This window comes from Poromitra crassiceps (genome assembly GCF_964638095.1).
Source record: "Poromitra crassiceps genome assembly, chromosome: 3".
Taxonomy (NCBI): Eukaryota; Metazoa; Chordata; class Actinopteri; order Beryciformes; family Melamphaidae; genus Poromitra; species Poromitra crassiceps.
The window spans coordinates 83,983,596-84,009,628 of record NC_139625.1 but is presented as its reverse complement, the minus strand read 5'-3'; the positions used below and the strand labels follow the sequence as shown (position 1 = coordinate 84,009,628).

Here is a 26,033-nt window from a genome sequence, read left to right as displayed (position 1 = left end):
CACAACATGATAATCTAAAATAAGACATAAACAAGTACGCAATGTAAAACACATAAAACAATAAAATCAGGATAGCAGTTCGAGGTATCAGTGCAAGTGCAGATAACCTAGACAGGGCCTAGCTGAGGTCAAAAAAGTAGCAGCACATCAATGAGAGTTAGGCAGCAGCAGTTCAAGTGCTAGTGCAAGTAAGTGAGTAAGACAAGGCTAGGCTTAATAACCGCCTTACACATTACAAGAAGATGTAGCTACAATAAAGCTATTGTATTTGTATTTCCCCAATAATACCCATACATGTGTGTGAAATACGTAGCAACAAATTTGTAAAACAAGCAGTAGATAAAACAAAAACAAAAACACAGAGGCTGATCATTCAGCGTAGTTAAGTCCCACAGTAAGCAACAAGTTACCTCCTCCTCACATCGGCATTTAGGGCCTGAATAGAAACAGGCACAAAGGAGAACTTATACCTATTTTTTGTGGCCCGTGGAACATTTAGGCGAAGGCCAGAAGGAAGCAGCTTGTACTCAGAGCTGAGAGGGTGAGAATTGTCCATACGAATGGACTTTGCTTTCTTAAGCACTTGTTTTTGGAAGACGTGGTCCAGGCTACTGAAATTTATTCCAGCTATCTTTGAAGCCGTTCTCACAATCCTCCCAAGGTGGTTCTTGTCCTTTATACTCAGGTTTCCATACCAGCAAATAATGGAGAAGGAGATTACAGACTCAATAAAGGCACTGTAGAACAGTTTCATTAATGATTTGTCGACCTGAAATTTGGCAAGCTTCCTTAAACAAAAGAGGCGTTGCTGACCTTTCCTACACAGCATTTCACAGTTCACATCAAATTTCAGTTTACTGTCAAAAGTAGTGCCCAAATATTTATAGGTGGACACCAGGTCAACTTGCTGGCCATGGACAACACTGTTCTGGGGAACTGGGGGGGGTCTCCTAAAATCAACACACATCTCCTTGGTTTTTGAGACATTCAGTTGGAGGAAAGCATCCTCGCACCAAGAGAGGAAATCCTCAAGTACTTGGCCATGACCATCCTCATCATCGCCAAGCAAGCTGACTATGATAGAATCGTCAGCGTATTTGATAATGAATCTATTAGTGTGGCGACTAAAACAATCATTTGTGTATAAGATATACAGGAAGGCAGACAAAACACAACCCTGAGGAGAGCCGGTAGAAGATGTTAATAGGCTGGACAGAAAACCGTTGACTCTAACCTGTTGCGACCTGTTTGTGAGAAAGTCAAAAATCCAGCCCACAAGACCTGCATCTAAACAAAATAAACGTTTAAGCTTCTCAACCAGGACGTGAGGCTACTGGTGGAAGTGGTCACAATCTGGCCCTCTGGTAGCAAGGACATTTTTTTGCGGCCCTCTCGATCATCAAAGTGGCCCATCCTTGCTCTGGAGTGTTTACTCCTTTAGTTTGGTTTGTTTGGGCAGATGATGCTCACATTCAGCTATTCCTTCATTTGTTCTTATCTGGTATGAACACCATGAAGGTCAATGATGGCAAAGAGAGCAGACAAGTCCCTCATGCTTACCTAAATAACTGGACCAAAGCCACCACCGAAGCCTGCTGGGATCAAAGGATGGAGGACAATACATCTTTGCTACACAACAATGTCGACACTTTCAATTGTTGCCGAGAGGTGTCTGCTACCTAGTGACATTTCTAGTGTCGCTGACTATGTGACATAGTGTCGCGCAAGTGTGATTAACTATATAGACGGCACGCGCTGGACTTCTGTTTTTTGGTTTTCGCTTAAATGAAATTAAATGTCCCCACTATTTTTATCAGCATGTCCTTGATGTATGATTTTGTGAAAATCACAAAGAACACCGTGACCAACTTCCCAGAGAGAGAGGAGGTGATGTGTGTGCTTGTGTGTCGTTATATGCGGCTGCAGCTAAGTAGGCTACGTTACATCTTGCCTCCGACATGGTTTCACTGACAGCATTCCCTCTCTTCTCTTGGCTGTCTGCACTAGTTCTCTGCCTGTAGCGTTCGAGTGTCACGTGACCGTTGAGCCGAGGAGAGAAGCATAAATGCAGCAACATGTGCGACACTTTCTTTTTTTTCGTCTGCGACTATGTGCTGAGCTACACTTTCTAATAAGTATAAATTAAGCTCTAAGGGACTTGTACCTCGACAGTTTTGTCTTCATAAAGTTCAAAACTAAGTGCAGGTATTTTGCTATTTGTCTTGACTCATATAGTAGTAGTAGTAGTAGTAGTAGTAGTCAGTTAATTTGAAATCTGAATACTATCATTGACCAAAATACTTCTCCTTCTCCTTTTTTCTCTTTCTTCCTCTAACCTCATCGTGTATTGATCATTGAACCTGACTCTATCCCCTCTTACTCTCTCTCCCTATGTTTAGCTAATGAATCGTCATGGCCGACCATCAGTAAAAGTATGTCGGAGTGGAGGACCACCAATCCTGAACAGGTATTGACCATTACACATATTACACTAATTATACACATCTATCTCCAGACACCTTTTTGGAATTAATGGTTAGGTTTATAATCATGGTGAGTGAAAGATAGAATAGTCATTCTTATACATACTTTGGGATGTCTGGTGAATAATAATAAGAAGAAGAAGAATCATCATCATAATCATAATCATAATCATAATCATAATCATAATAATACATGATTTGTATAGTGCTTTTTGAAACAACATTACAAAGTGCGTTACAATACACAATAATAGGAATGCAGGACAAGGCAGGGTTAAGTGATTTACAGTACCAAATAAAAAATAAAAAAGATACAGGATAGGCAACAATCAATTAAACAAAGTAAAGATAAACCAATCAAAATAGTGTCCTAAACAGACAAGAAAAGCGAGTTACACAATTTAGGGGCGTGTACCAATAGGTACTTCATAGGGAACTAACATATCAAGAATAGTGTTTCCAGAAACAAACCCTCTGGCAGCGTCAGGCTATACAAGTCCACCATTCATCCTCAGATTATAAATCTCTGTCTCTCTCTATGTATGTCTCTCTCTCTTTAGCACCCCAGTGGTTATGGTACCTACCCCAGTGCCGCGCACCAGGGGGCGGGGTATCACTGTGCCACCAGCTCCCTGCCCCGCTCTGCCCCTGGTACACTGGGCTGGCCCCGATCTGCCCCCGCCAAAGCCACCTCATCATCCTCATCCTCTTCACAACAGATACAGCATCGTATCTCCGTCCTGCCAAGCCCTCACCAAAGTACATCCCTTTGTTTTGTTTAGCTGTTGTTTTTGTTGTTGTTTTTGTCAAGGATATTGAATTATGAACATGGAGAATACAGGTACAGGGCCCTAGCTTACGCCTGTGCGAGGGCAGGCGTTATCGTTGCTCCTTTCTAGCACTCACTTTTTTCCTTTTAATTACCACTGGGTCAGTACATTAAAGAACCTCAAAGTACATCAAAGGATGTGTTTCAGTGACCCAGTGATCATGAAAAGAAAAAAGGGAGATTTTGAGTGCTGAAACTAGAAAAGATAGGGCCCACAATTTTTGGGAGATTAACTTTTCATTGTCTCTTTTGCTGTCTCTCTGCTCTCAGGCTCGACCAGCACGACCCAGCCGTCCCCTCTGCCCCAGACCCCCCAGACGGAGCGAGCAGATCCCCCCCCAGCGGTGGCTGTTCGACCCTACGTCCCGGACCATCCCTCCAGGCCCCAGTCCCCCAGGAAGGGCCCCGCCACCATGAACAGCAGTTCCATCTACAGCATGTACCTCCAGCCCCAAGCCAAAAACTATGGATCCCTCAGCAATAGGACTACTGTCAAAGCAGGTAATTAAGCAGTAATAGTAAGCAGTAAAGAATAAACTTCATATATATATAGGACTTTTTTTTAAGTGGTAGTTTAAGTATCAAATGAATGTATACATCATAGTCATGCAATAAACATAATTAAAAACAGTATTCATTCAAAGGCTTTTCCAACATGACAAGAATACAATTGTGGGGAAACACTGAATATGTGTAATGTAGAAGGAATCTCTTGCGCTTCAACCCCTCCACAGAGGGCGGTGCTCTCAGAATAAGACACAAATACTGGAATAAGACACAAAATACACGAAAATAACTGTCAAACAAATGTAATGAGGTGCACTGAATATGTGTAATTTATGAGAGGATAATAATAGGATTATTTTCTTCATGTGAAAGTTTTAAAGTATTGAGAGACACAAAATGTCAGTTATTGGCGAGTTCTAGCGGCTGTAGCTCAGGAGGTAGAGCGGGTCGTCCACTAATCGCTTTGGATAAAAGAGGTCGGTGGTTCGATTCCCGGCTCCTCCAGTCTGCATGTCGAGGTGTCCTTGGGCAAGACACTGAACCCCAAATTGCTTCCGTTGGTGTGCACCTGCGTGGTAGCTGCCGCCATCGGTGTGTGAATGGGTGAATGTAACTACTGATTGTAAAGTGCTTTGGATAAAAGCGCTATATAAATGCAGGCCATTTACCATTTACCATTCTATCAAAGAATATTAGGGTGGTTTCACATCAGGGACCCGGAGCCGTTTCCAAGCACACTTGACCCCAAAGTCCCCAAAAAGAGACTTCAAAACAATTATGTTTGGAACCTGTTGCTTTTCCATGGCTCCACGCCTTCATGAAAACATGAAGCATAGGTTACAGCAGGGGTTTTCAAAGTCTGAGGCTGTGGGCCTCCCCTCAGATAAAGCTTGGGGGACACCCCCCCCCCCCCCCCCCCACACCACCACCACCAGTTTACTTTACTTGTTGCCTATAGGATTATGGATTATGATTATGTTATTTGATTGCAATAATTATTTGATCTCAACAATTAAGACAAGTTAGCTTTACCTTGATTAAAAAAGGTCTGTCTGAAGGCATTTATTTGTTTCTGACTCAAAGTGGGAAAAACTGTACAATTCCCCAAAACTACTGTATCTCTTTAACCAAATGACACACATTCAAGCTATTCTATTTGATCTCCTTTTAATACCTAATGTATTAAAAAAAAAAATCACTTCCATTCACTGAGCCTCCCCTGAAACTGCTTGGACCTCCCCTGGGGAGGCCTTCCGAGCTCTTTGAAAACCTCTGGATTACACCATAAGAGATGCTACATTCAGGTTAAGAATACAGTAGGTTTGTTAATATTACCACAAGTGAAACATTGTCTCTATTTACCCCCATCTCTCCCCAGTCTATGGTAAACCCATCCTCCCCACCTCCTCCACCTCTCCATCCCCCGTGCCTTTCCTCCAGGGGGCAGGAGGAGATGCTGTGGATAAGGACATGGTTGGAGGAGGAGGAGGAGGAGAGAGTGGAGAGGGGACACTCCTCCCTCCCCCCAGTGTGGACAACATCCCTCGCCCCCTAAGCCCCACCAAGCTCACCCCAGTGGGTAGGTACCAGAGGATAGATCAAACTTACCAGTGTGCTGTCATGAGTAGGGCTGCAAATAACCATTATTTTCATTAACGATTAATCTGATGATTATTTTCCAGATTAATCGATTAGTTGTTTGGTCTATAAAATGTCAGAAAATGGTGATAAATGTCGATCAGTGTTTCCCAAAGCTCAAGATGACGTCCTTTAATGTCTTGTTTGGTCCACAACTCAAAGATATTCAGTTTGCTGTCATAGAGGAGTAAAGAAACCAGAAAATATTCACATGCAAGAAGCTTGAATCAGAGAGTTTGGATTTTTTTATTCTTAAAAAAATTACACAGAACGATGAATCGATTATCAAAATATGTGTCGATTAATTTTCTGTTGATCGACTAATTGATGAATGGTTGCAACTCTAGTCATGAGTGTGTGTGTGTGTGTGTGTGTGTGTGTGTGTGTGTGTGTGTGTGTGTGTGTGTGTGTGTGTGTGTGTGTGTTGTTTCCTGATAGGGGGGATGAGGGGAATCGATCATGAACCTTCAGAATAGTTCTGAAATATTGAGCTTCAAAGTTTTCAGCATCCATCTCACACCTATAATCGGAGAGGAAGCTCTGACCCACAATTGCACAACTGCGCCCAAACTGCTCCGGGTTCCCACCTGCAGACACAACCAATCGTGCCTGTATGGATGCCCGACCAAGCCGGAGGTACTGTAACACGGGGGCGCGAACCTGCAACCCTCGTGTTGGTAGGCAGGGTTTAGTTTAAAATAAAACAATACATCATTATTGACTTACCCTGCTGTGCAAGAGCATTGTTGTTCCGGTATGTTTGTCCTGCACGTGAATTGTGAAGACGTGGGGTGCCTCGCGCTTGCATTGGGACCGGGGAGCTTTTCCTTTAAGTTTAATGATCTCTTCATTCACAGTACTTTGCCAACAAATGACATGTAGCTCTCACAAGCATATTGTAGTCCTTTCTGTCTCCTTCTCTCCGGTATTTTAGAGCTGTTACCCCAGACATTTGCCCTTATTTCCTTGGGAATGTCTCTCACTGATATCGTTGTGAGCACCATTTTTGCCTTACATAGCACCAGTAACCAAGGGGGGCGTGACTTAGCGAAGGGTGAATTACTGAGAGTTTTGCAGAACCAGTTCTAAGAATAAGCATCGATTCTACGAAGAAGGCCCATGGCCCGTTCAATTTGGTCCGATTCAATGCACTGCATTAAGCATTGCGACACAGTTATCGTTTACAGTATAATTTCACTAACATTTAAATTCCCCAAGGTAATAACATTACCATTAAAGTCTGTAGTGTGGTGCGTCCCGGTGGCTCACCTGGTAGAACGCCTACCATTAAGGCTTACAGGCAATGTACACCAGATGCGTCGACTCTCGCCCGTGTTAATTGATGGGCGATACACACTTTAACTTTACCACCACACACAATTTAACACTACCAAAGAGGATTAGGGCCGCATGTGAAAAATGTATTTGAGTTCTGAGTTTAAGTCAAGATTCTGAGGGGGAAAAAAGTCAGAATTCTGAGTTCAATGTCAGAATTTTGAGGGAAAAGTTAGAATTGTGATTTTAATGTGAGAATTCTGAGGGAGGGGAATCAGAATTCTGAGTGAGGGGAATCACAATTCTGAGTTTAGGAAAAAGTCAGCATACTGTTACTGTACATGTAGTCTCGCTAGCCAGCCTCTCCTCCCTTCGGCTGGCTAGATTCAGATTCAGATTCAGATTTATTTCGCCCCCCACACACACAAACAATTGACATGTAGATAAACATCAAGATACAAATGTGTGGAGTGCCAGGTCTCCAAAGAAGCTACTTAAAGCTTATGGCAGGAGCCTGAGCAATGACTTAAAGCACAACTTAAATACAAGTTACTGCGTACAGTATAACAAAACAACAATTACACAGCAGGACAGGTAACAAACAAAACAAACAAAACAATCCCAGATCAATGGATAAGTATAAGTATACTTATAATACATATCAATACCATATACCATACTATATATCATATACATTATATATTATATATACTATGTATTATAATATACTATATTACTATACATACAGGTTAAGCAGTTGTTCTTTCATTTTTTTCTTGAAAACAGAGATGGATGGAGCTGTTTTCAAGCTCTCATCAAGCCCATTCCAGATCCGCGGTCCTCTATTGGTTATACTTAAACTGGTGCATTTCAGTCGTCTTTTCTTACCATAAATAAGATGTGTATTTCTGGTATTAAAGGAATGAGCGGGGCGGTTGACTGGGATGAGCTTGGAGAGTCTTGGATTTAGGTTATGGACAACTTGGTACATTATGATTGCGTTTTGGTGAATATTAAACTCAGCAAGCCTCAAAAGATTATAGCTATGGAAGAGGGAACATGTGGGTGCGTTGAAATCCGACCAGGATACGGCACGTATTATTTTCTTTTGTAAGCTTTCTAGTTTCTTCAGATAGCTGGGGAATGTGTTACACCATATGATGTTACAGTAATTAATGTGTGGCTCAAACAGGGTTTTGTACAAGATCAGGAGAGTAGATAAAGGAAGAAAATGACGGAGTTTGAAAAATAGACCAACATATTTAGACAGTTTTGTTAACAGATGATCAATATGACATTTGAAGTTGATTGACTCGTCAATGAGGACCCCCAAGAATTTTGTTGATCCTACTCTTGTCAACTCCCTTCCATCTATATTGAGGTGGATATGATCCACTGATTTTTTGTTAGAGTGGAATATAATGAAATTGGTTTTGCTGATATTCAACGACAATTTATTACATTTGAACCAAGTATCCACTTGTTTGAGTTCAACATTGAGTAGATCTTGAAGCTCATGTGAATCATGATGGGACAGGAATAAGTTTGTGTCATCAGCAAATATCACTTTATGCAATAATTTAGAGGAGTTGACAAAATCATTGATGTAAAGAATAAAGAGCAAAGGCCCCAAAAGTGAACCTTGGGGGACCCCATATTTAACATTCATTTTTTGAGAATGAAAATCATGTATGTCAACATACTGGTATCTACAATGCAAATAATCACGAAACCATTCAAGAGTCAGTCCTCTAATCCCATAATGGTGCAACTTCCCCAACAAAATGTCAAAATCAATGGTGTCGAAAGCCTTTGAGAGGTCCAGAAATACACCCACCCCACAGTTCCCCCGATCAACAGCATCATTTATTTTTTCTATAAGGTCTAATATTGCCATACAAGTTGTATTCTTTTTCCTGAAACCATACTGAGAGGATGTAAGAATATTAAGCTTATCAAAATATTTGCTCAGTCTTTTAAACACAACTCTCTCATAAATTTTAGAAATAACAGGCAAGACTGATATTGGGCGATAATTGCTAATACTATTTTTATCCCCAGATTTGAAAATTGGTATTACTCTTGCAATTTTGGTCATCCTAGGCACAACACCAGAAAGTAAAGATAAATTTATGCAGTATGCAAGTGGTTTTGCTATAATAGCAGCTACGGCAATCAAGATTTTACTGCAGATTCCGTCCACACCAGCTGTACGAGAGTTGTTCAGATTCATGATGGCTTCATATACTTCATCGCAGTCAGTAGGTTCCATAAAAAATGAGTTAGGATAGTCTCCTGTAAGATACTGGTTGTAAGAGATACCTTGAACAGGAGAGATTTTATTGGCCAGGTCTTCGCCTACAGAGACAAAATAAGAGTTAAATTGATTGGAAAGTTCGGACAAGTTGACATGACCTGGGAGAACTGGTGGTTTTTTGTCCCTATTCAGGACCTTATTCAGGACAGACCATGTCCTCTTGGTGTCACCCTGTGCTGTCCTTAGCTGTTCAGCAAAATGGACACATTTGCTTTTCCTTATTATATGGGTGAGCTTATTCCTGAAGACATTATATTTATTTTTATTAATAAGGCTCGGATTTTTTATATACCGTTTATAAAGTTTGTTTTTCTGTTTTATGGAGGTTAATATCCCCTTAGAGAGCCAAGGGTTTTGATCTTCAGCTCTGCATACGACAGTCTTTTCAGGGATTGAGTTACAAATAGAATCAGATAATTCGCTGATCAGGCTGTCATAAGCAGTGTCTGGATCAGGAGCAATGAAAACATTATTCCATGACTTTGTCTTCAAGTTGTCACAAAGCTGGCTCAGAGTTCTGTTATTTAACACTTTTGTTGGTTTCTTATAGAGAGGGGGAGCTAGTACACAAGTGAGATTAAGAAACAGTACAATAGGAAAGTGATCAGTTATGTCTGTCAGAACCACTCCAGATTCCAATGTGGTGTTACGAATGTTAGTGACAATATTATCTATGATGGACTTGGACGAAGATGTTACTCTTGTATAGGTGTTTATCGTTGGAAAAAACGAAAAAGAATGTAATGTATTTATGAAATCATTTTTAATTGCATCTTCCTTGGAGATATCGATGTTAAAATCTCCAATAAAAATGCAGTTATTATTTTTCTTATTTATAGAGTATAATGTTTCTTCTAGTTTATCCCTGAAATCGACCAGATTTGAGTCAGGGGGTCGATAGATTATTCCAACTGTAAGTTTTTTACCCTTTTGAAGATCAATATCGATAAATAGGGAATCGGAAGGATCATCAAGATTAACATTGGCACTAACATTGGCTTGGAGACTGGAGTTCACATAAAGGCACACTCCTCCACCTAATTTACCGTTTCTGTTTTTGTGGAATAACTTGTAACCCTTTAAATTCAAAATATCAATGTATGACTTGTCATTTAACCAAGTTTCACTGCATCCAATGATATCAAATTTGCAAGTAGAAGAAAGTAAAGAAACTAGATCATCATAATGTTTAGATAGGCTTCTAATATTTAGGTGTATCAAGGAGAACTTGGTCTCAGTATTTAAATAGTTAAGTTGTTCAGGTTCATATTGCCTGCAATTTATGTTTCCACCATCAAGGCAACATTTTTGTTCATAATCTCCATCCTCTTTATTCAAGTTAAAGAAAACCATATGGATAGCTTTTTAGATTCCTGAGCTCTGGGAACAACACACAACAACTATAGACAGATAAAACAAACAAATAGCTTTTAGGATTCATGACCCAAAAAAGAACAAAGACAAAACCAAACAGAACAAAACAAAAATGGACCAGCAGCAGCACTCCTGAATAAATAATAGATGATCAGCACGTAAAGTACTAATAGTATGGCAAACTAATGAGGTAGCAATATAACACCCATATGCATTTATCCTTTGCCTCCTCTTTTTTTTTTTTTTTTTTTTTTATATATTTTTTTGTAGTTTATTATGCTTTATTTTAATTTTTTTTTTAGCGAGACTACATGTACATGTGACATGATCACTGATGATGTCACTGATGATATTACCGGTGTACCGAAATTGGAATGTCTGGAGTCCCTAGATTTTTGTGACATCAAAGTGGGGTCACAAGCCAAAAAAGGTTGGGAACCCCTGGTTTAGGTGCTCTCTACACTGGGCCAAGCCTTCATTTGTTTATTGTTGTGATCCATTGCTGAACGATAGAGGTCCACATTGGACCAGAAATGACACATAGACCCTTTCAAATATTGTGATTTCCAACGTCTCCCCTCCAAAGCCCACTCCCCACTACGTTACCAGAGTGATGCCGAGCTTGAGGTGCTCCGTCGACGCCTCAGCAATGCCCCACGGCCCCTGAAGAAACGCAGCTCTATCACTGAACCTGAGGGCCCCCAGGGGCCAAACATCCAGAAACTACTGTACCAGAGGTCTGTGTCTCTTTTACTCCACTATGAAGACAAAAAGCACACGCATGTTTTTATTTATGAATCAAGGTTTGATTTGTGTTTCTGTGATGTGCAGGTTCAACACACTGGCTGGTGGAATGGAAGGAGGCACAGGTAAGGCACTGTGACGTAAAGAAGAGACCACATACATGTTTCAAGATTCAAGATTTTTATTGTCACTCCGTAGTACAAGTATGACGTGTGAAATTCTTGTGCTGTAGACTCCGTTACAACATTGTGCAAAATAACAGGGCATATAGGAAAACAAGAGAAACAACAAGCAATATGGCAGTAAAGTGATAAAAACAAGACAAAAACAGTAACATAGTCACTGCACGTAGGTGCAAATAGCATAGACATAATTAAACATGCTGTTTGCACGTAGGTGCAAATAGCATAGACATAATTAAACATACATAATGGTAGCAGCTACAGTACAACTACTACATGTTTGGCCTGGATTGTTGGGGGTTTATTTGTGTTTGTTAAGGAGTCTCGTGGCCTGCGGGAAGAAACTGTCCCTCAAGCGATTTGTGCGTGCTTTTGGGACCCTGTATCTCCTCCCTAAGGGTAACAAGGAGAACAGGCTGTTGTGGGGGTAGTTTGTGTCCTTGATGCTCTTCAGGGACCTCCTGAGGCACCGCTGGTTGTACAGTTCCTGCAGTTTTGGCAGCTCACATCCACATGTTGGCCAGGTGGGGGCAGTATAGGCCTATGGAAGCGTTACACATTCTACTCGTCCCTTCATTCTGATTGACTGTTCATTCAATCTGCTCCCACAAGATGTCATGAAATGACAATGATGCCTTCAAATGCAAATAACGTGTTTCATAGACAAGAAGTGAGAACAATACATGTCCCCACTATGAAAGGATGAGATCAGAGACTAGAAAGAGGCAGTAGTTTCTCATTGAAAAGAAAATCAGTGGGAAGTAAGGATGTGGAGGTCGAGGATGGGAAGTATTCATTTTCAGACAAAGTTTTTCTTATGACCAAACCTATTACCTTAAAGGAGAATTGTGTTTTTTTTACAACCTGGATTTCCAGCTTTAATTATGATTTTTAACTCACCCTGATAAGTTTGGTTTGATATCCATGCACTGAAATGATCATATGCTTTGAGCTGCGACCTGGAAACGAGGACTACCGTGCATGTGTAATGCGTGTATTTACGTCCTGTAAATAGCTTATTTTCTGACACGCAGCGGCTCATATCCTTATTATATCATAGAGATGATGAGGAAATGCACAGTCTATTTACCTTGGTGCAGCCTGCTCAGCCTGCTCTGTTTGCTGTCTGTCACATTGAGCTCCCGTTCCCCCGCTCCTCAGTTTGTAATCCATATGACGTTATTCCAGATCAAATAAATATGGGCCGTTAGTCGTCCAAATATCATCTGTAGCCTACCACCTAAAAGTAAATAATAAACACGCTTTTGTAACATCATGACTTTAACTGGTATTTCCTCTTGGCTTGAAAGAGTAACCCACATTAGTCTGTTTTGTTCATTCACGTTCACGTCCACAACATCATAACAAGGGAAAATCCCCTCTTGGCTATTATTGCCATAGTGGGTTTATCACTTTTTATAATGTTGTATGATATCCTGGAAAATTAGCTATACACATTCTGCTCGTCTCTATCTGTCTTCATTTTTGATTGGCTTCTGATTGGATATCATCTTAGCCTGATGAACGTCCAGATCAAATGAACTAACATTCTGTTTCGTTCTGTGGATTACTCTGGCCTCCAGCCTGGGAAGGTCGTTTTCACAAATTACAAATTGACAGCATAACCGGCCAATCAGAGACACCACTGTCAAAACTGTAATGGTGGCTCAAATGGCTCTGCGGCTCACCAAGCAACGAAGCTGTAACGTTAATGTTAGTAGAGTAAACACAGCAGTAAGTAGAGTTATTGCAGAAATAGACCCAATAACAACAGTTAATCAAGAACAAGAGAACAGAGTTTCTCTGCGGAAAATACATTTTCGCCGTTCTTATGAGTGGATTTGGATTTGACTGGATCTGATGCTGATTGGCTGAAGGAGTTGTCTGTCAAGGCAAGTACTCCCACCCACCCACCCCGTCTCCCAATGGGACTACATTGTTCGATAATGGCTATTTGACTCTTTCCTCCAGGCACCCCTTTCTACCAGCCTGGCTGCCTTTTGGGAGACATGGACAACATCCATTCAGCCAATGGGAATGTGGAAGCGGGCGACAGTCAGGGCAGTGTGACCACCGTGGAAGCTGAGAGTCCAAACCTGAAAACTGAACTGGAAACAGCCAGAGAGACGACGACAATGACAGCAGTGACGACCAATAGGGTCTCGCTATCGACCCAGCCCAGCCCGCCCCCTGTACCTGATAGGCCAGAGGACCAGAATAACAACAACCAGAGGGGTCCTTGTCCCGCCCACAACTCTGTAGGCCATGCCTCCACCTCTCCTTCACCCCCCTCCCCCATGCCACCTGCCCAGCCTAAGGTACTTATGGATTACCTTACACCTGAAATTAAAATGCATCTCCAGTATACACATTCATCTCAGATTTGTCTATGTCACTTCCTCTCATAATAAAATGTTCCATAATTTACACGGTAAACACCACTTCTTGCTTGTTCTATTCTAACAATCCATTTATGAGGTTGCTTTCTGAGCTGCCAGACTCGTTTGCTTTTTTGCGTTTCCTGGCTGGATTTGTGCGCAAAAGTTTGTCTAGGACCATTTCTGTAGTTGTTATGTGGACTAGAGCAGTGTTTTTCAACCACCGTGTTGCTATAGTCAGGTGTGCTATGGGAAATTATGTCAAAACAGTGTTGCAAAACACTGGACTAGAGACACATTTCATTTACACTTTGCTGCTAAGGTGGTTTTGGGTGATCAGATCTTTAATACGTCTTGAGTGCATTTACAACTTTATTTTATGGACTTTTGCTCTATCCGATTACAATCCGATGGTTTATCCGTCTAAAGGCCTCAGCCAAAACACTACAATCTGTCAGCTCAAGCAAAATGTACCTCATGTTCCTTTTCTGCCTTGTCCTCATGTTCCCGGGCGGTCCCAGGCTAAGCGGACCAACCTGAAGAAGCCGTTGTCAGAACGGACAGGCCACGGGCTTAGAGTCAAGTTTAACCCTCTAGCTCTGCTACTGGACGCATCACTAGAAGGAGAGTTTGACCTGGTGCAGAGAATCATATACGAGGTAAACCAACATTCTATTCTGGACCATTTAAAATTAACCTCAACAGTAATGTCAATGTCTTTATATTTGACTATTTTCATACCAAGAAAGAAACACATACTTAAACCTTTCAGCAAAATCTCAAAAAAGGGCTAGGTTAGGTGCTTCCAATACACAGTGTATTTTTGATCATTTCTACAATATGCATGCAATCAGACAAACTGTGTTGATGGTAAACGGCATGACCCCAAAAATAGGGCCAATATCAACCCCATTCATTAGCAAACCAGCCAACAATGAACGCTATAAACTATAAAACTATAAAGTAGCTTTGTATAACTGCTTTTGGAGAACGCCAAGGTTGCCTCCTTTCTTGACATATTAATGAAATTTAGTTCAATGTCTGGTTATAAACGTGACCAATCTATCAGTATTACCTCTGAATGGAGCGCAGGTCTGGGGTATAGGATCACATAATGTTGTTATCCAGAATTATAATCCAATCTGTGAACATGAACACCCTGCTTATTAGTGTGCTCCCTCTAACACCTCCACCTGGATTTTGGGTCAAGCTTCAAGGTTGTGTTTCTAAATGTATCTGGAGAGGACAGTTCACTAGAATGGGAACAACAGCTAACAGAAAAGTGACCCCAAGTCGCTGACTTTTGCTGCTGTTATCTTCAGTCAGTCAACTGCTATGACCATGCAATGTTTACAACAAGTATAACGACATCATCTCTTTTAATCGTTTACTTTAGATTTGTCTTTACCAGAGTCAGAAAAAGGATTCTATCGTCGGCCATTTAGCATTATTGCGTCACGCTAACGTAAATAAAGCAGTTAAGGTAAGGTGACCAGACGATTCTCCGATTCTCATTTCGGAAATCCGGTCACCTTAAGTTAAGGCATTAACAATCCATCGTCGAACGTCGCCCAAGCTCGTCCCATGGCTTTCTCTCATCAAATCACTTTCCTGAAATGTGTCATGTCGATTAGACATGTCTAAAGTCATTCTACAACACTAGCTGGCATTCGCTGAAATGAAAATCCCCACAAAAGACCGGAAAGTGCCTCAGACCGGATATGACGGACTCAGGATAACTGACCGCCATAGCAGTTAGGATACACTTACGTTATATTTGACAGCACTAGTGCAGTGCCCGTCCCCATCCACACATCATGCTGTCCCACTCTTCACTATTGGTTGCTGCCAATAATCAAATCCACTTGATATGGGAGGAGCATAATATGGAGTCTCATACGTCTCTCCTTTTCTCAGGTTGAAAATCCCAGCACTCCTAATGATGAAGGCATAACACCTCTGCATAACGCCGTGTGTGCCGGCCATCATCACATTGTCAAGTTCCTGCTGGACTTTGGAGTGAACGTCAATGCAGCAGACAGTGACGGATGGTCAGTACCTTCAATCAATCAATCAATCAATCAATCAATCAATCAATCAATCAATCAGTATGTCTGCCTGCCTGTCTGTCTGCCTGTCTGTATGTCTGTCTGTCTGTCTGTCTGCCTGCCTGTCTGTCTGTCTGTCTGTCTGCCTGTCTGTCTGTCTGTCTGTCTGTCTGCCTGTCTGCCTGTCTGCCTGTCTGTCTGTCTGTCTGTCTGTATGTCTGTCTGCCTGTCTGTCTGTCTGTCTGTCTGTCTGTCTGTCTGTCTGTCTGCCTGTCTGTCTGCCTGTCTTTCTGTCTGTATGTCTGTCTGTCTGCCTGTCTGTCTGTCTGTCTGTCTGCCTGTCTGTCTGTCTGCCTGTCTGTCTGTCTGTCTGTCTGTCTGTCTGCCTGTCTGTCTGTCTGTCTGTCTGTCTGTCTGTCTGTCTATCGATCAATCGATCGGATCCGCAAATAAACGTTTGAGGTCTAGAACTGAATGATTAAATGATTGCATTTTTTAAAACATTAATACAAATTAATGAGGCCAGTGAAGACCAATAATCAAAAGCAACCTGTGCTGTGTTTAACAAGGAATTGATATAATCATTGATTAATTTTGTACTTAGTTAAATGTCATCATGTTAGATAGATAACTATACTGATTGTCTTGCTAACACATGATTTGCACAACAGCTAACATACAGTATTTGGCTAGTGACTACTGTAGTGACTAGTAGCCTAGTTGTGTGACTGTTAATATTGAGATTAATTGCTTTGCCAAATTAGCCTGCTGGCTAGTACGCTAGCTAACAAAGCCAATTACCAAACTTTATTGAGTTTACTGAACTGACTCGGCTACAACTCAGACTGTTTTGGAGTAGAGAGTAGAACACAAGACAGTTTGCTGTCTCAACTTATCAGACTATTCAACTCTTTTCCAGATCTTTCAGATCTCTTTCTGGCCTGGTTGTCAGACCTAACGTTACATATTTAGTCGTTATTTGCATCATATAGCCAATTCTCCACTGGACCTCTATGACAGAGCCAGATGTGGTTTCTAGGAGATTTGTGACACAACTAAAGTATATATTCCCTCTTTGCTAACACTTCATAATACAGCCCATGTTTTAGAGTGTAGGCTAACTCCCTGTCATTACCATGTCATTTCCCAGAACCTATGGTGTAACTTCCTCGTATGATTACTTAAATACAAAATACTTACTGGTTCCTACTGGTATTTAAACGTAAGTACAGCGGAAGAAAAAAGACAATGAGGAACAAGGGAAACAATCAGGGATTTAGAGTGCACTTCCCCAATATTTACCTGTAATTTACGGTGTAAGTACTCTGGTCTTAGTAAGTATTCTGGACTTACATAGTAAGAGTAAGTATTGGTATCTGTTCCTGTTGATCATGGTGAGAATAAGCTAAGCTAACAGACTGTATCTGTTTCTGTTGATCATGGTGAGAATAAGCTAAGCTAACAGACTGTATCTGTCCCCTCATCAGGACTCCTCTGCACTGCGCTGCCTCCTGTAACAGTGTCCACCTGTGTAAGAGTCTGGTGGAGTCGGGGGCGGCCATCTTAGCCACCACCATTAGCGATGTGGAGACAGCCGCAGACAAATGTGAAGAGATGGAGGAGGGCTACACACAGTGCTCTCAGTTCCTCTATGGTGTGTGGATGGATGGATGGATGGATGGTGATACAGACAGACGGCAAATTAAAACCAGGCACAAACCAAATCCAGGCCTACAGGAAGGGATGAGGCCTCTCAACTAGTGTTTAACCGATATGGGCTTTGGGAAGCTAAGCTTTTCACACTGCCTTCGGCTCCCTGCACAGAGCCGACGCAGTTGCTGAACATAGCCTACAACGTAATGTCAGATAGCTAACTTTGGCTAAAGCTTGTGCTAAAGTTAGGTTATATGGACCGAACAAACAGGAGAGCAAGTAAGTTGGACTAAGTGGCAAGTTCTGAAAATGTGTGTCCTCGTTACTTTATTCCAGCTAAAAGGTATCGGTTGTTCATGTGGCTGTGGAAGCCAGCTATGCTAGTCTAATGTTAACGTCAGCTAACGTTAGCCTACGTTAGCGGTTGGCCAAACACAGGCTGCGCGTGCTACGTTAACTTGGTTTGTAGTACAACCGAACCGTCACATATTTTCATGACTTACCACTTCAGTCCTACTTCCTCGCTTACTTCCAAGTCCCAAATCTGATATTCCATGAGACTGATGTTGTACAGCCAGGGAGCACACAGACAGCCAATCTGTTGGCGAGGCTAGCTAGCTAGCTAGCTAGCAGTCGTATACTGATGACGTCACTAGCAGGAGATGACAGTAAACACTACCGCAAGGCACTCTGGGTATTAGTTCAAAGTCTGGTTGGCTTCGGAGCTCCCGTTTGCAAGGCTAGCTAGCTACCATTTGTTTTCTCAGAGGCGGAGCTAGCTGTGGTATGCGCTAAATATCCATTGCGCTAAATATACCATGGCTGTGAAACCAATCAGATTGCTTGATTTGAGAGAGCCATTTTATAAAACAGTATTATATCACATGAACGTTACATGAGACAAGTTACATGAAATGACATGAAAGCAAGTCTATAATAGAGTTTTAAGAAGTGATTTCAAACCTGATTCTTCTTCTCTGGCTGCCAGGTGTGCAGGAGAAGTTGGGTGTGATGAATAAAGGCTGTGTGTACGCTCTGTGGGACTACACTTCCCAGCATGCCGATGAGTTGTCCTTCAGCGAGGGCGACGCCCTCACCGTGCTGCGTCGCCGTGATGACGCCGAGACAGAGTGGTGGTGGGCGCGGCTTAGTGAGCGCGAGGGATATGTCCCCCGAAACCTGCTGGGGGTGAGAAAACACACACACACACACACACACACACACACACACACACACACACACACACGTCATAAACGCATCATTATAAATAAGAAAGAAAGAGGAAGACCCATGGAGTTTTTCTCACCATCCATTTGGACTTGGGACTTGTGCCTCAAGACTTGAGACTGACTCGGGACGTGAACAGAATAGACTTACTCACAGCTCTGGTATGTCCTGGCTATTGCTCCAGTGCACTGCTGGACAGTAATGATGCACAGCTGCAGCTGTGGCCATACTGCATACAGTACCATGCCTCAATAGTGATTACATGCTGGAAATACACTTGTCAGGTGACATGTCTGCTATGTAATGTGTTCTGCACTGTACCCTATGACATCCAATTGTCCCTTTACCAAGTGTGTCAGTATGTCCTGCACTGTACCCTATGATGTCCACTTGTCCCTTTACCAAGTGTGTCATTATGTCCTGCACTGTACCCTATGACGTCCACTTGTCCCTTTACCAAGTGTGTCAGTATGTCCTGCACTGTACCCTATGACGTCCACTTGTCCCTTTACCAAGTGTGTCAGTATGTCCTGCACTGTACTCTATGACGTCCACTTGTCCCTTTACCAAGTGTGTCAGTATGTCCTGCACTGTACTCTATGACGTCCACTTGTCCCTTTACCAAGTGTGTCAGTATGTCCTGCACTGTACTCTATGACGTCCACTTGTCCCTTTACCAAGTGTGTCAGTATGTCCTACCCTATGACGTCCACTTGTCCCTTTACCACGTGTGTCAGTATGTCCTGCACTGTACCCTATGACGTCCACTTGTCCCTTTACCACGTGTGTCAGTATGTCCTGCACTGTACCCTATGACGTCCACTTGTCCCTTTACCACGTGTTAGATAATGTCATCATTCCTACTATGATGTCATAGATCACTGATGATGTCACAGACGGTGATGATGTCATGATTCATGAGTTCCTTGAATCATATCTCTGATGGCCTGACTGATGATGTCATAACACAAGGTGATCTCATATTCGGGACCTATAAAGGTTTGCTCTGCAAGTCCTCTGCAGTTGTTCATAGCCTAACCTCACGACAACCTTCTGCAACAGTTCGCATCTTTCGAACCTTGCAGACTCAGCTATCAAGTGCTACAGCGTTCCTAGTTATCGAGACTTCAGTTACCAAGTGTGTCTTGGACATTAAGTATCCGCACCTAAATCCACATGTCTCACAGCAACCCTAACAGTATGAACAACTCAGGAATGGGTTTAGCGGACAAGGTCCTACCGATCAAGGAGGAGGACCCTGAGACGCCAGTTTCCCCGCCGACCGCTTCAGGTGGCCCGCCAGGCAGTCAGCTGAAGTGGCTACCACAGTATACCTCTACTCAGGCGGTCACGTTCGGAGCCTTGGACACAGTTATGCAAGAGATGCAATTGGCCTACCAGCAGGGATTTGCAACAGTACTTCAGCGCCTGATGGCCCACCAGGAAGAAGCAGTCCAGGTTCTGGCTTCCGAAGCCGCTGATCGGCACGCCCTCCTGATTGGCCGGCTAGATCATCTCGACGGGCTAAACCCCCCTGGGGGGGTCATTCCGCAGTCTTCTGCCCCTCCTGCCCCGGCTTCTGAGCGGCCAGTCGCCCCAGCCCAAACACCAGAGGTTTCCAGTGCCACCATGCCTCTCGCTCCCACTATGCCTGCTTCGCAGCAGCTGGTTGAGCCACAGCACGTACCCCTGCTAGGTGCTGCTGAGTATGGAGACGATTTCAAGGAGAGGCTCACAGGTTTTCTGCGGGCCGAAGGCATGACGGTGGATGACCTCCGAAGGTCATTCCCTACTGCTCCTGTACCTCCTATTCCTGCTGCCATGGCATCTGTTGTCCCGGGAGTTTCCAGGGCGGCCATGCTCCCTGCTTCCCCCACGCCTGAACCCCACATTCCCTCACCCACTAAGTATTCTGGGGACCCCAATTCTTGCCGTCAGTTCCTAACCCAGTGCCAGTTGGCGTTTAGCGCTCAACCTATACGATATGCCACTGAAGGGGCGAAGATAGCGTTCCTGGCCAACCTGTTGGAGGGCCCTCCGCTCAGGTTGTTTAATGCTCTCTTCGAGCAAGGCTCCCCGCTTGCCTTGTCTTTTGCTGCTTGCTCTGGCGAACTCAGGAGAGTTTACGATCTTCCGGTGGGAGGCCAGCAGGCCGGTCAGCAGCTTATAAAGCTCCGTCAGGGAGGACTTTCAGTCCGTGAGTTTGTCAGCCAGTTTCGTAGCTTGGCAGTAGAGTCAGGTTGGAATGATAGCGCCCTGGCCACGGCTTTTCAAAATGGGTTGAACAGTGAGATTGGGAGGGAGATGGCTCTCCGGGGTGGTTTACTTTCCTTGGACGGGGTGATAGTTTTGGCCATCGGAATTGCGGACCAAATCTCTGTGGCGAGCCAGTGCTCCATCTCAGTTTCCATGTCCAGATACTCACGGGTTGGTGGGAGTCGTGGAGGGGCTGATAAGGGCACTACACGTTCAGCCTCGGCCGGACCAAGCGATGCAGGAGAGTGTCGTGAGGTCGCCGACCTACAGCATAGATACCGTACCTAGTCCTGCCCTCCCACCTACCGCGGTCGTTGTTACTAGCTCTGCCTCTCCGTCGGTCCCAAGGTTGGAACACAAGCAACTGGGCAGGGACCACCTCACCAATGAGGAGAGACAACGCCGTGTCCGCAACAACCTCTGCCTTTATTGTGCCTCGCCGGACCATAAGGTCGCCACCTGCCCCGACCGCCAGAAAGGACCCAAAGCACTAAAAGATTAGGCTCAGTAGCCATAGGGCAGATGCTACTGAGCCAGACCGACTGCCCCTCTCTGCCCGTATCGTTGTTTGATTCCACCCTCTCGTGGCAGGGTCAGCCCATTGACCTCCCTGCCTTCATCGACTCGGGGGCGGAGGGGTGCTTCTTGGACCGCGGTGTTGTTGCTCGACTGGACGTGGGAACCGTTCCACTTTCCCCCGCCCTTGAGGCCGTAACCCTCGGGGGCCAGTGCTTCGCCCATACTGAGAGGACCATGCCAGTTGACCTTCACTTTTCTGGGAATCATCGGGAGACGATTTGCTTCCACGTGACCGACTGCCCCAATACTCCTGTGGTCCTCGGTCGCCCCTGGTTAAACCTGCACAGGCCCCTCCTCCACTGGGCCCCTGGCAAGGGCAAGGTGGTTTCATGGAGTCCCTTTTGCCATGCAAATTGCCTGGTCGCCGCGCTCACTCCGGCTTCCCCTGCACCGGTGTCGGCTGCAGTCCCTCCGGATCTGTCGTCTGTTCCCATGGTTTACCATGATTTGGCCCCGGTGTTCAGGAAAGAGCATACCTGGTCCCTTCCACCCCACCGACCTTTTGATTGCGCTGTTGACCTTAAGGCTGGGACGACCTTTCCCCGCAGCCGGCTGTAAAACCTCTCCCGTCCTGAGCAGGAGTCAATGAGAACCTACATCCGTGACTCCTTGGCTGCGGGCATCATTAGGCCCTCGTCATCTCCGGTGGGCGCTGGGTTTTTCTTTGTGGGGAAGAAGGATGGGACCCTCAGACCATGTATTGATTTCCGCGGGTTGAACGACATCACAGTAAAAAACACGTATCCCCTGCCACTCAATAGCTCCGCCTTCCCGCCTCTTCATGGCTCCAAGATATTCTCCAAACTTGATCTACGGAATGCCTACCACCTTGTCCGCATTAGGGAGGGGGACGAGTGGAAGACGGCCTTCAACACTTCCCTTGGCCATTTTGAGTACTTGGTCATGCCATTCGGGCTTACTAACGCCCCCGCCGTCTTCCAGGCTCTCATTAACTCATTCATGGCCAAAGACGTCTTTAACGTGTTATCAGGAATAGCCCTCCCAGCCAATGACGTGTTTGACGTGTTTTTGTTTTTATTAGTGCAGCGCGTAGTTCAAAGACTTCCCCAGCCTGTGACATGGTATCAGGTCCATGGCCTCAAAGACAAGCCGACAACACGTGAACAAACACATACCGCAGCTGTTGTTTTGAAATGAGCAGGAGGAAAAACAGAAAACAGAGAAACGCGCTTCCTTGTGCAGAGAGGAGAAACGCCATTGAAACGCCCCTCGGCGCGCTGCACGAGCTGGTCGCCTTGCTGCAGGGCAGCGGACATCGATCAGTTGTTCGCGGTAGTCAAACCCGTGACCAACATGATCGATCCTGGTCCCTGGACCCCGTTCCTGTGTGCCAGCCCGAAAGAGACGAGACGGAGTCACAACTTTGTGAGGAGGAGAACAGCAGCCTCGCCACAGAAATGGCTTTCACACAGAGCCAAGCAGCACGGCCACTTTCCTATCGAGGGCGAGGAAGACTGGACTCCAATGCGACAGGACCCGGATGATCTCGCGGTAAGGAGTGTGTGTGTGTGTGTGTGTGTGTGTGTGTGTGTGTGTGTGAGAGAGACTACACTGATCTCTGCATTCTATGATCATATAGTTTACTGAGACACTAGTACACTACACTGTCTCTGTACTAAATGTGATTATATAGTTTACTGAGGATATGTTGCTTTTATTTCAGATGAGGAGCCGATTGTGAGCCCACATCTCAGAATGAGGTCAGGATGGTCAGGACGGTCATTTAGGTCTGCTAAATGACGAAATGTAATGTAATGTAAAGAGACACACATGGGCCCCGCGCACACACACACACATTCACACTCACTCACACTGAGTAAACTGTATTGTTGAATGTAAAAAAAGCACTTCATGTATATATATATATATATATATATATATATATATATATATATATATTTTTTTTTTGTCATTTGTGTCATAACGAATAATATTTACATGTCTGATGTCAATACAGTTCAAAATAAAAGAATTGAGAGTGAGTTCTGCCTGAGATTGTGTGCTTTACAAAAATGCCATTTTCTGCAATTTCTCTTCTCAGAGAGACCTTTTTGGTGAAAACAGGGTGTATATAAATGGCTATAAGTAGAGTACAGAACATGCTAAAAGCTCACTTTTTTTTTCCTGGTGAACCCAGAGACGTACATCTTCATTTTGAGGTATTGCAAATCACTTTGGTGCTAATAGATAATTTACTGTGGGTCTTGAAAGATGACCAACAATTATGAAAATCTTTGGCCTGTGCTAAATATTGGCAGTCCTAAACTGGCCATGAATGAGTTAATGACGTTCTGAGGGATATGATCGGTCTCTTCGTTTTTGTCTACTTGGATGATATCCTCATCTTTCGCAGGATTTCGACGACCATCAGCAGCATGTCCGCCTGGTGCTTCAACGGCTGTTGGAGAACAGGCTCTTCGTCAAAGCTGAGAAGTGTGAATTTCATGCTTCGACTGTGTCGTTTCTTGGGTATGTGATTGCAGAGGGAGAGCTACGCATGGATCCCGCCAAGGTCACGGCTGTGGCGGATTGGCCTGAACCCTCCAACTTGAAACAGCTTCAACGGTTCCTGGGGTTTGCCAATTTCTACCGGCGGTTTATCCGCAACTATGGCCGTGTGGCTGCCCCGCTTACCGCCCTCACCTCCACCTCTACACCATTTCGGTGGAACCCCCAGGCCGAGGCTGCTTTTCGCGAACTCAAGCTTCGCTTCTCTTCGGCCCCTGTGCTCTCTCAACCTGACCCAGAACGATGCAGTTCATCGTTGAGGTTGACGCCTACGAGACTGGGATTGGGGCTGTCCTCTCTCAACGCTCTCCTGTGGATCATAAGGTCCATCCTTGTGCCTTTTTCTCATGTAAGCTTTCTCCTGCGCAAGCCAATTATGATGTCGGCGACCGTGAGCTGCTGGCAGTTAAGTCGGCTCTTGAGGAGTGGCGTCATTGGCTGGAGGGTTCCACGCTCCCCTTCGTCATCTGGACGGACCACAAGAACGTGGCCTACATCCAAGCTGCTAAAAGATTGAACTCTCGGCAAGCCAGGTGGGCCTTGTTTTTCGGAAGGTTCAACTTCACCTTGACTTACCGACCCGGCTCTAAGAACGTCAAGCCGGATGCCCTGTCCCGCCAGTTCTCTGCTGACATGCGGACTGAGCCCGAACCGGTTTTGCCTGCGGCCTGTTTTGTGGCCACGGTTACGTGGGAGATTGAATCGCGTGTCCGTCTAGCCCAACAGGGCCAGCCTGACCCAGAGGGCGTTCCGCCGGGGTGTCTATTCGTTCCTGACTCCGTCCGTTCTGAGGTTCTTCTGTGGGGGCACTCGACACGGCTTACTTGTCACCCTGGAGTTAGGCGAACCCTTGCCTTCATCCGCAGGCGCTTTTGGTGGCCCGCCATGGAGGGGGATACTAGAGAGTTTGTCGCCGCTTGCCCGGTCTGTGCCCAGAACAAGACTTCGACCAGGCCTTCGTCAGGTCTCCTTCACCCCCTTCCTATACCTCGTCGTCCTTGGTCTCACATGGCCATGGACTTTGTAACCGGACTCCCTCCATCCGACGGCAACACAGTCATCTTGACCGTCATTGACCGATTCTCTAAGTGGGCTCATTTTGTTCCGCTCCCTAAGCTTCCATCCTCCAAGGAGACAGCGGACCTTTTGGTTTTACACGTGTACCGGGCACATGGCATTCCGTCTGACATTGTGTCCGATCGGGGACCCCAGTTCATTTCTCAGGTTTGGAAGGCCTTCTGTTCAGCTCTTGCTACGACTGTCAGCCTCTCCTCGGGTTATCACCCGCAGACTAATGGCCAAGCCGAAAGGGTCAACCAGGAGTTGGAGACTGTGGTGCAACGCACCTTCCACGTATCCCAGGTCAAGCCGGTGCACTCTAGTCCCTTGTGCCCTCCTGCGGCCGCGCCCCCGCCGCCTCGGTTAATCGACGACCACCCTGCCTACACGGTCCGGCGGCTGCTGGACAGGCGACGCATGGGTCGTGGGTTTCAATATCTGGTGGATTGGGAGGGGCACGGGCCCGAGGAGCGCAGTTGGGTTCCTCGCCGGTTCATCCTTGACGCTACGCTCATTCAGGATTTCCTTGCGTCTGATCGGGCGCGCCCGTAGGGGGGGGGGGGGGGGGTACTGTTAGATGATGTCATCATTCCTACTATGATGTCATAGATCACTGATGATGTCACAGACGGTGATGATGTCATGATTCATGAGTGCCTTGAATCATATCTCTGATGGCCTGACTGATGATGTCATAACACAAGGTGATCTCATATTCGGGACCTATAAAGGTCACTGCACTGTACCCTATGACGTCCACTTGTCCCTTTACCACGTGCAGTGTGTCAGTATGTCCTGCACTGTACCCTATGACGTCCACTTGTCCCTTTACCAAGTGTGTCAGTATGTCCTGCACTGTACCCTATGACGTCCACTTGTCCCTTTACCACGTGCAGTGTGTCAGTATGTCCTGCAGTGTACCCTATGATGTCCACTTGTCCCTTTACCAAGTGTG

The 26,033-nt window shown here is 44.8% G+C and overlaps 1 protein-coding gene across 1 annotated transcript in view; it reads left to right on the top strand.

The window, feature by feature from the left end:
- The window catches only part of LOC310773619 (apoptosis-stimulating of p53 protein 1-like), a 78,205-nt gene that overhangs the window by 50,854 nt on the left and 1,318 nt on the right, over positions 1-26,033 (top strand). Inside the window, exons 13-23 of the mRNA XM_083633540.1 lie at positions 2,400-2,467; positions 3,044-3,242; positions 3,583-3,813; positions 5,198-5,398; positions 11,010-11,160; positions 11,255-11,292; positions 13,321-13,667; positions 14,249-14,386; positions 15,645-15,778; positions 17,263-17,429; positions 18,417-18,616. Of these exons, the coding sequence (XP_083489666.1) occupies positions 2,400-2,467; positions 3,044-3,242; positions 3,583-3,813; positions 5,198-5,398; positions 11,010-11,160; positions 11,255-11,292; positions 13,321-13,667; positions 14,249-14,386; positions 15,645-15,778; positions 17,263-17,429; positions 18,417-18,616 (1,874 nt within the window). The remainder of the gene's footprint in view (positions 1-2,399; positions 2,468-3,043; positions 3,243-3,582; positions 3,814-5,197; positions 5,399-11,009; positions 11,161-11,254; positions 11,293-13,320; positions 13,668-14,248; positions 14,387-15,644; positions 15,779-17,262; positions 17,430-18,416; positions 18,617-26,033) is intronic.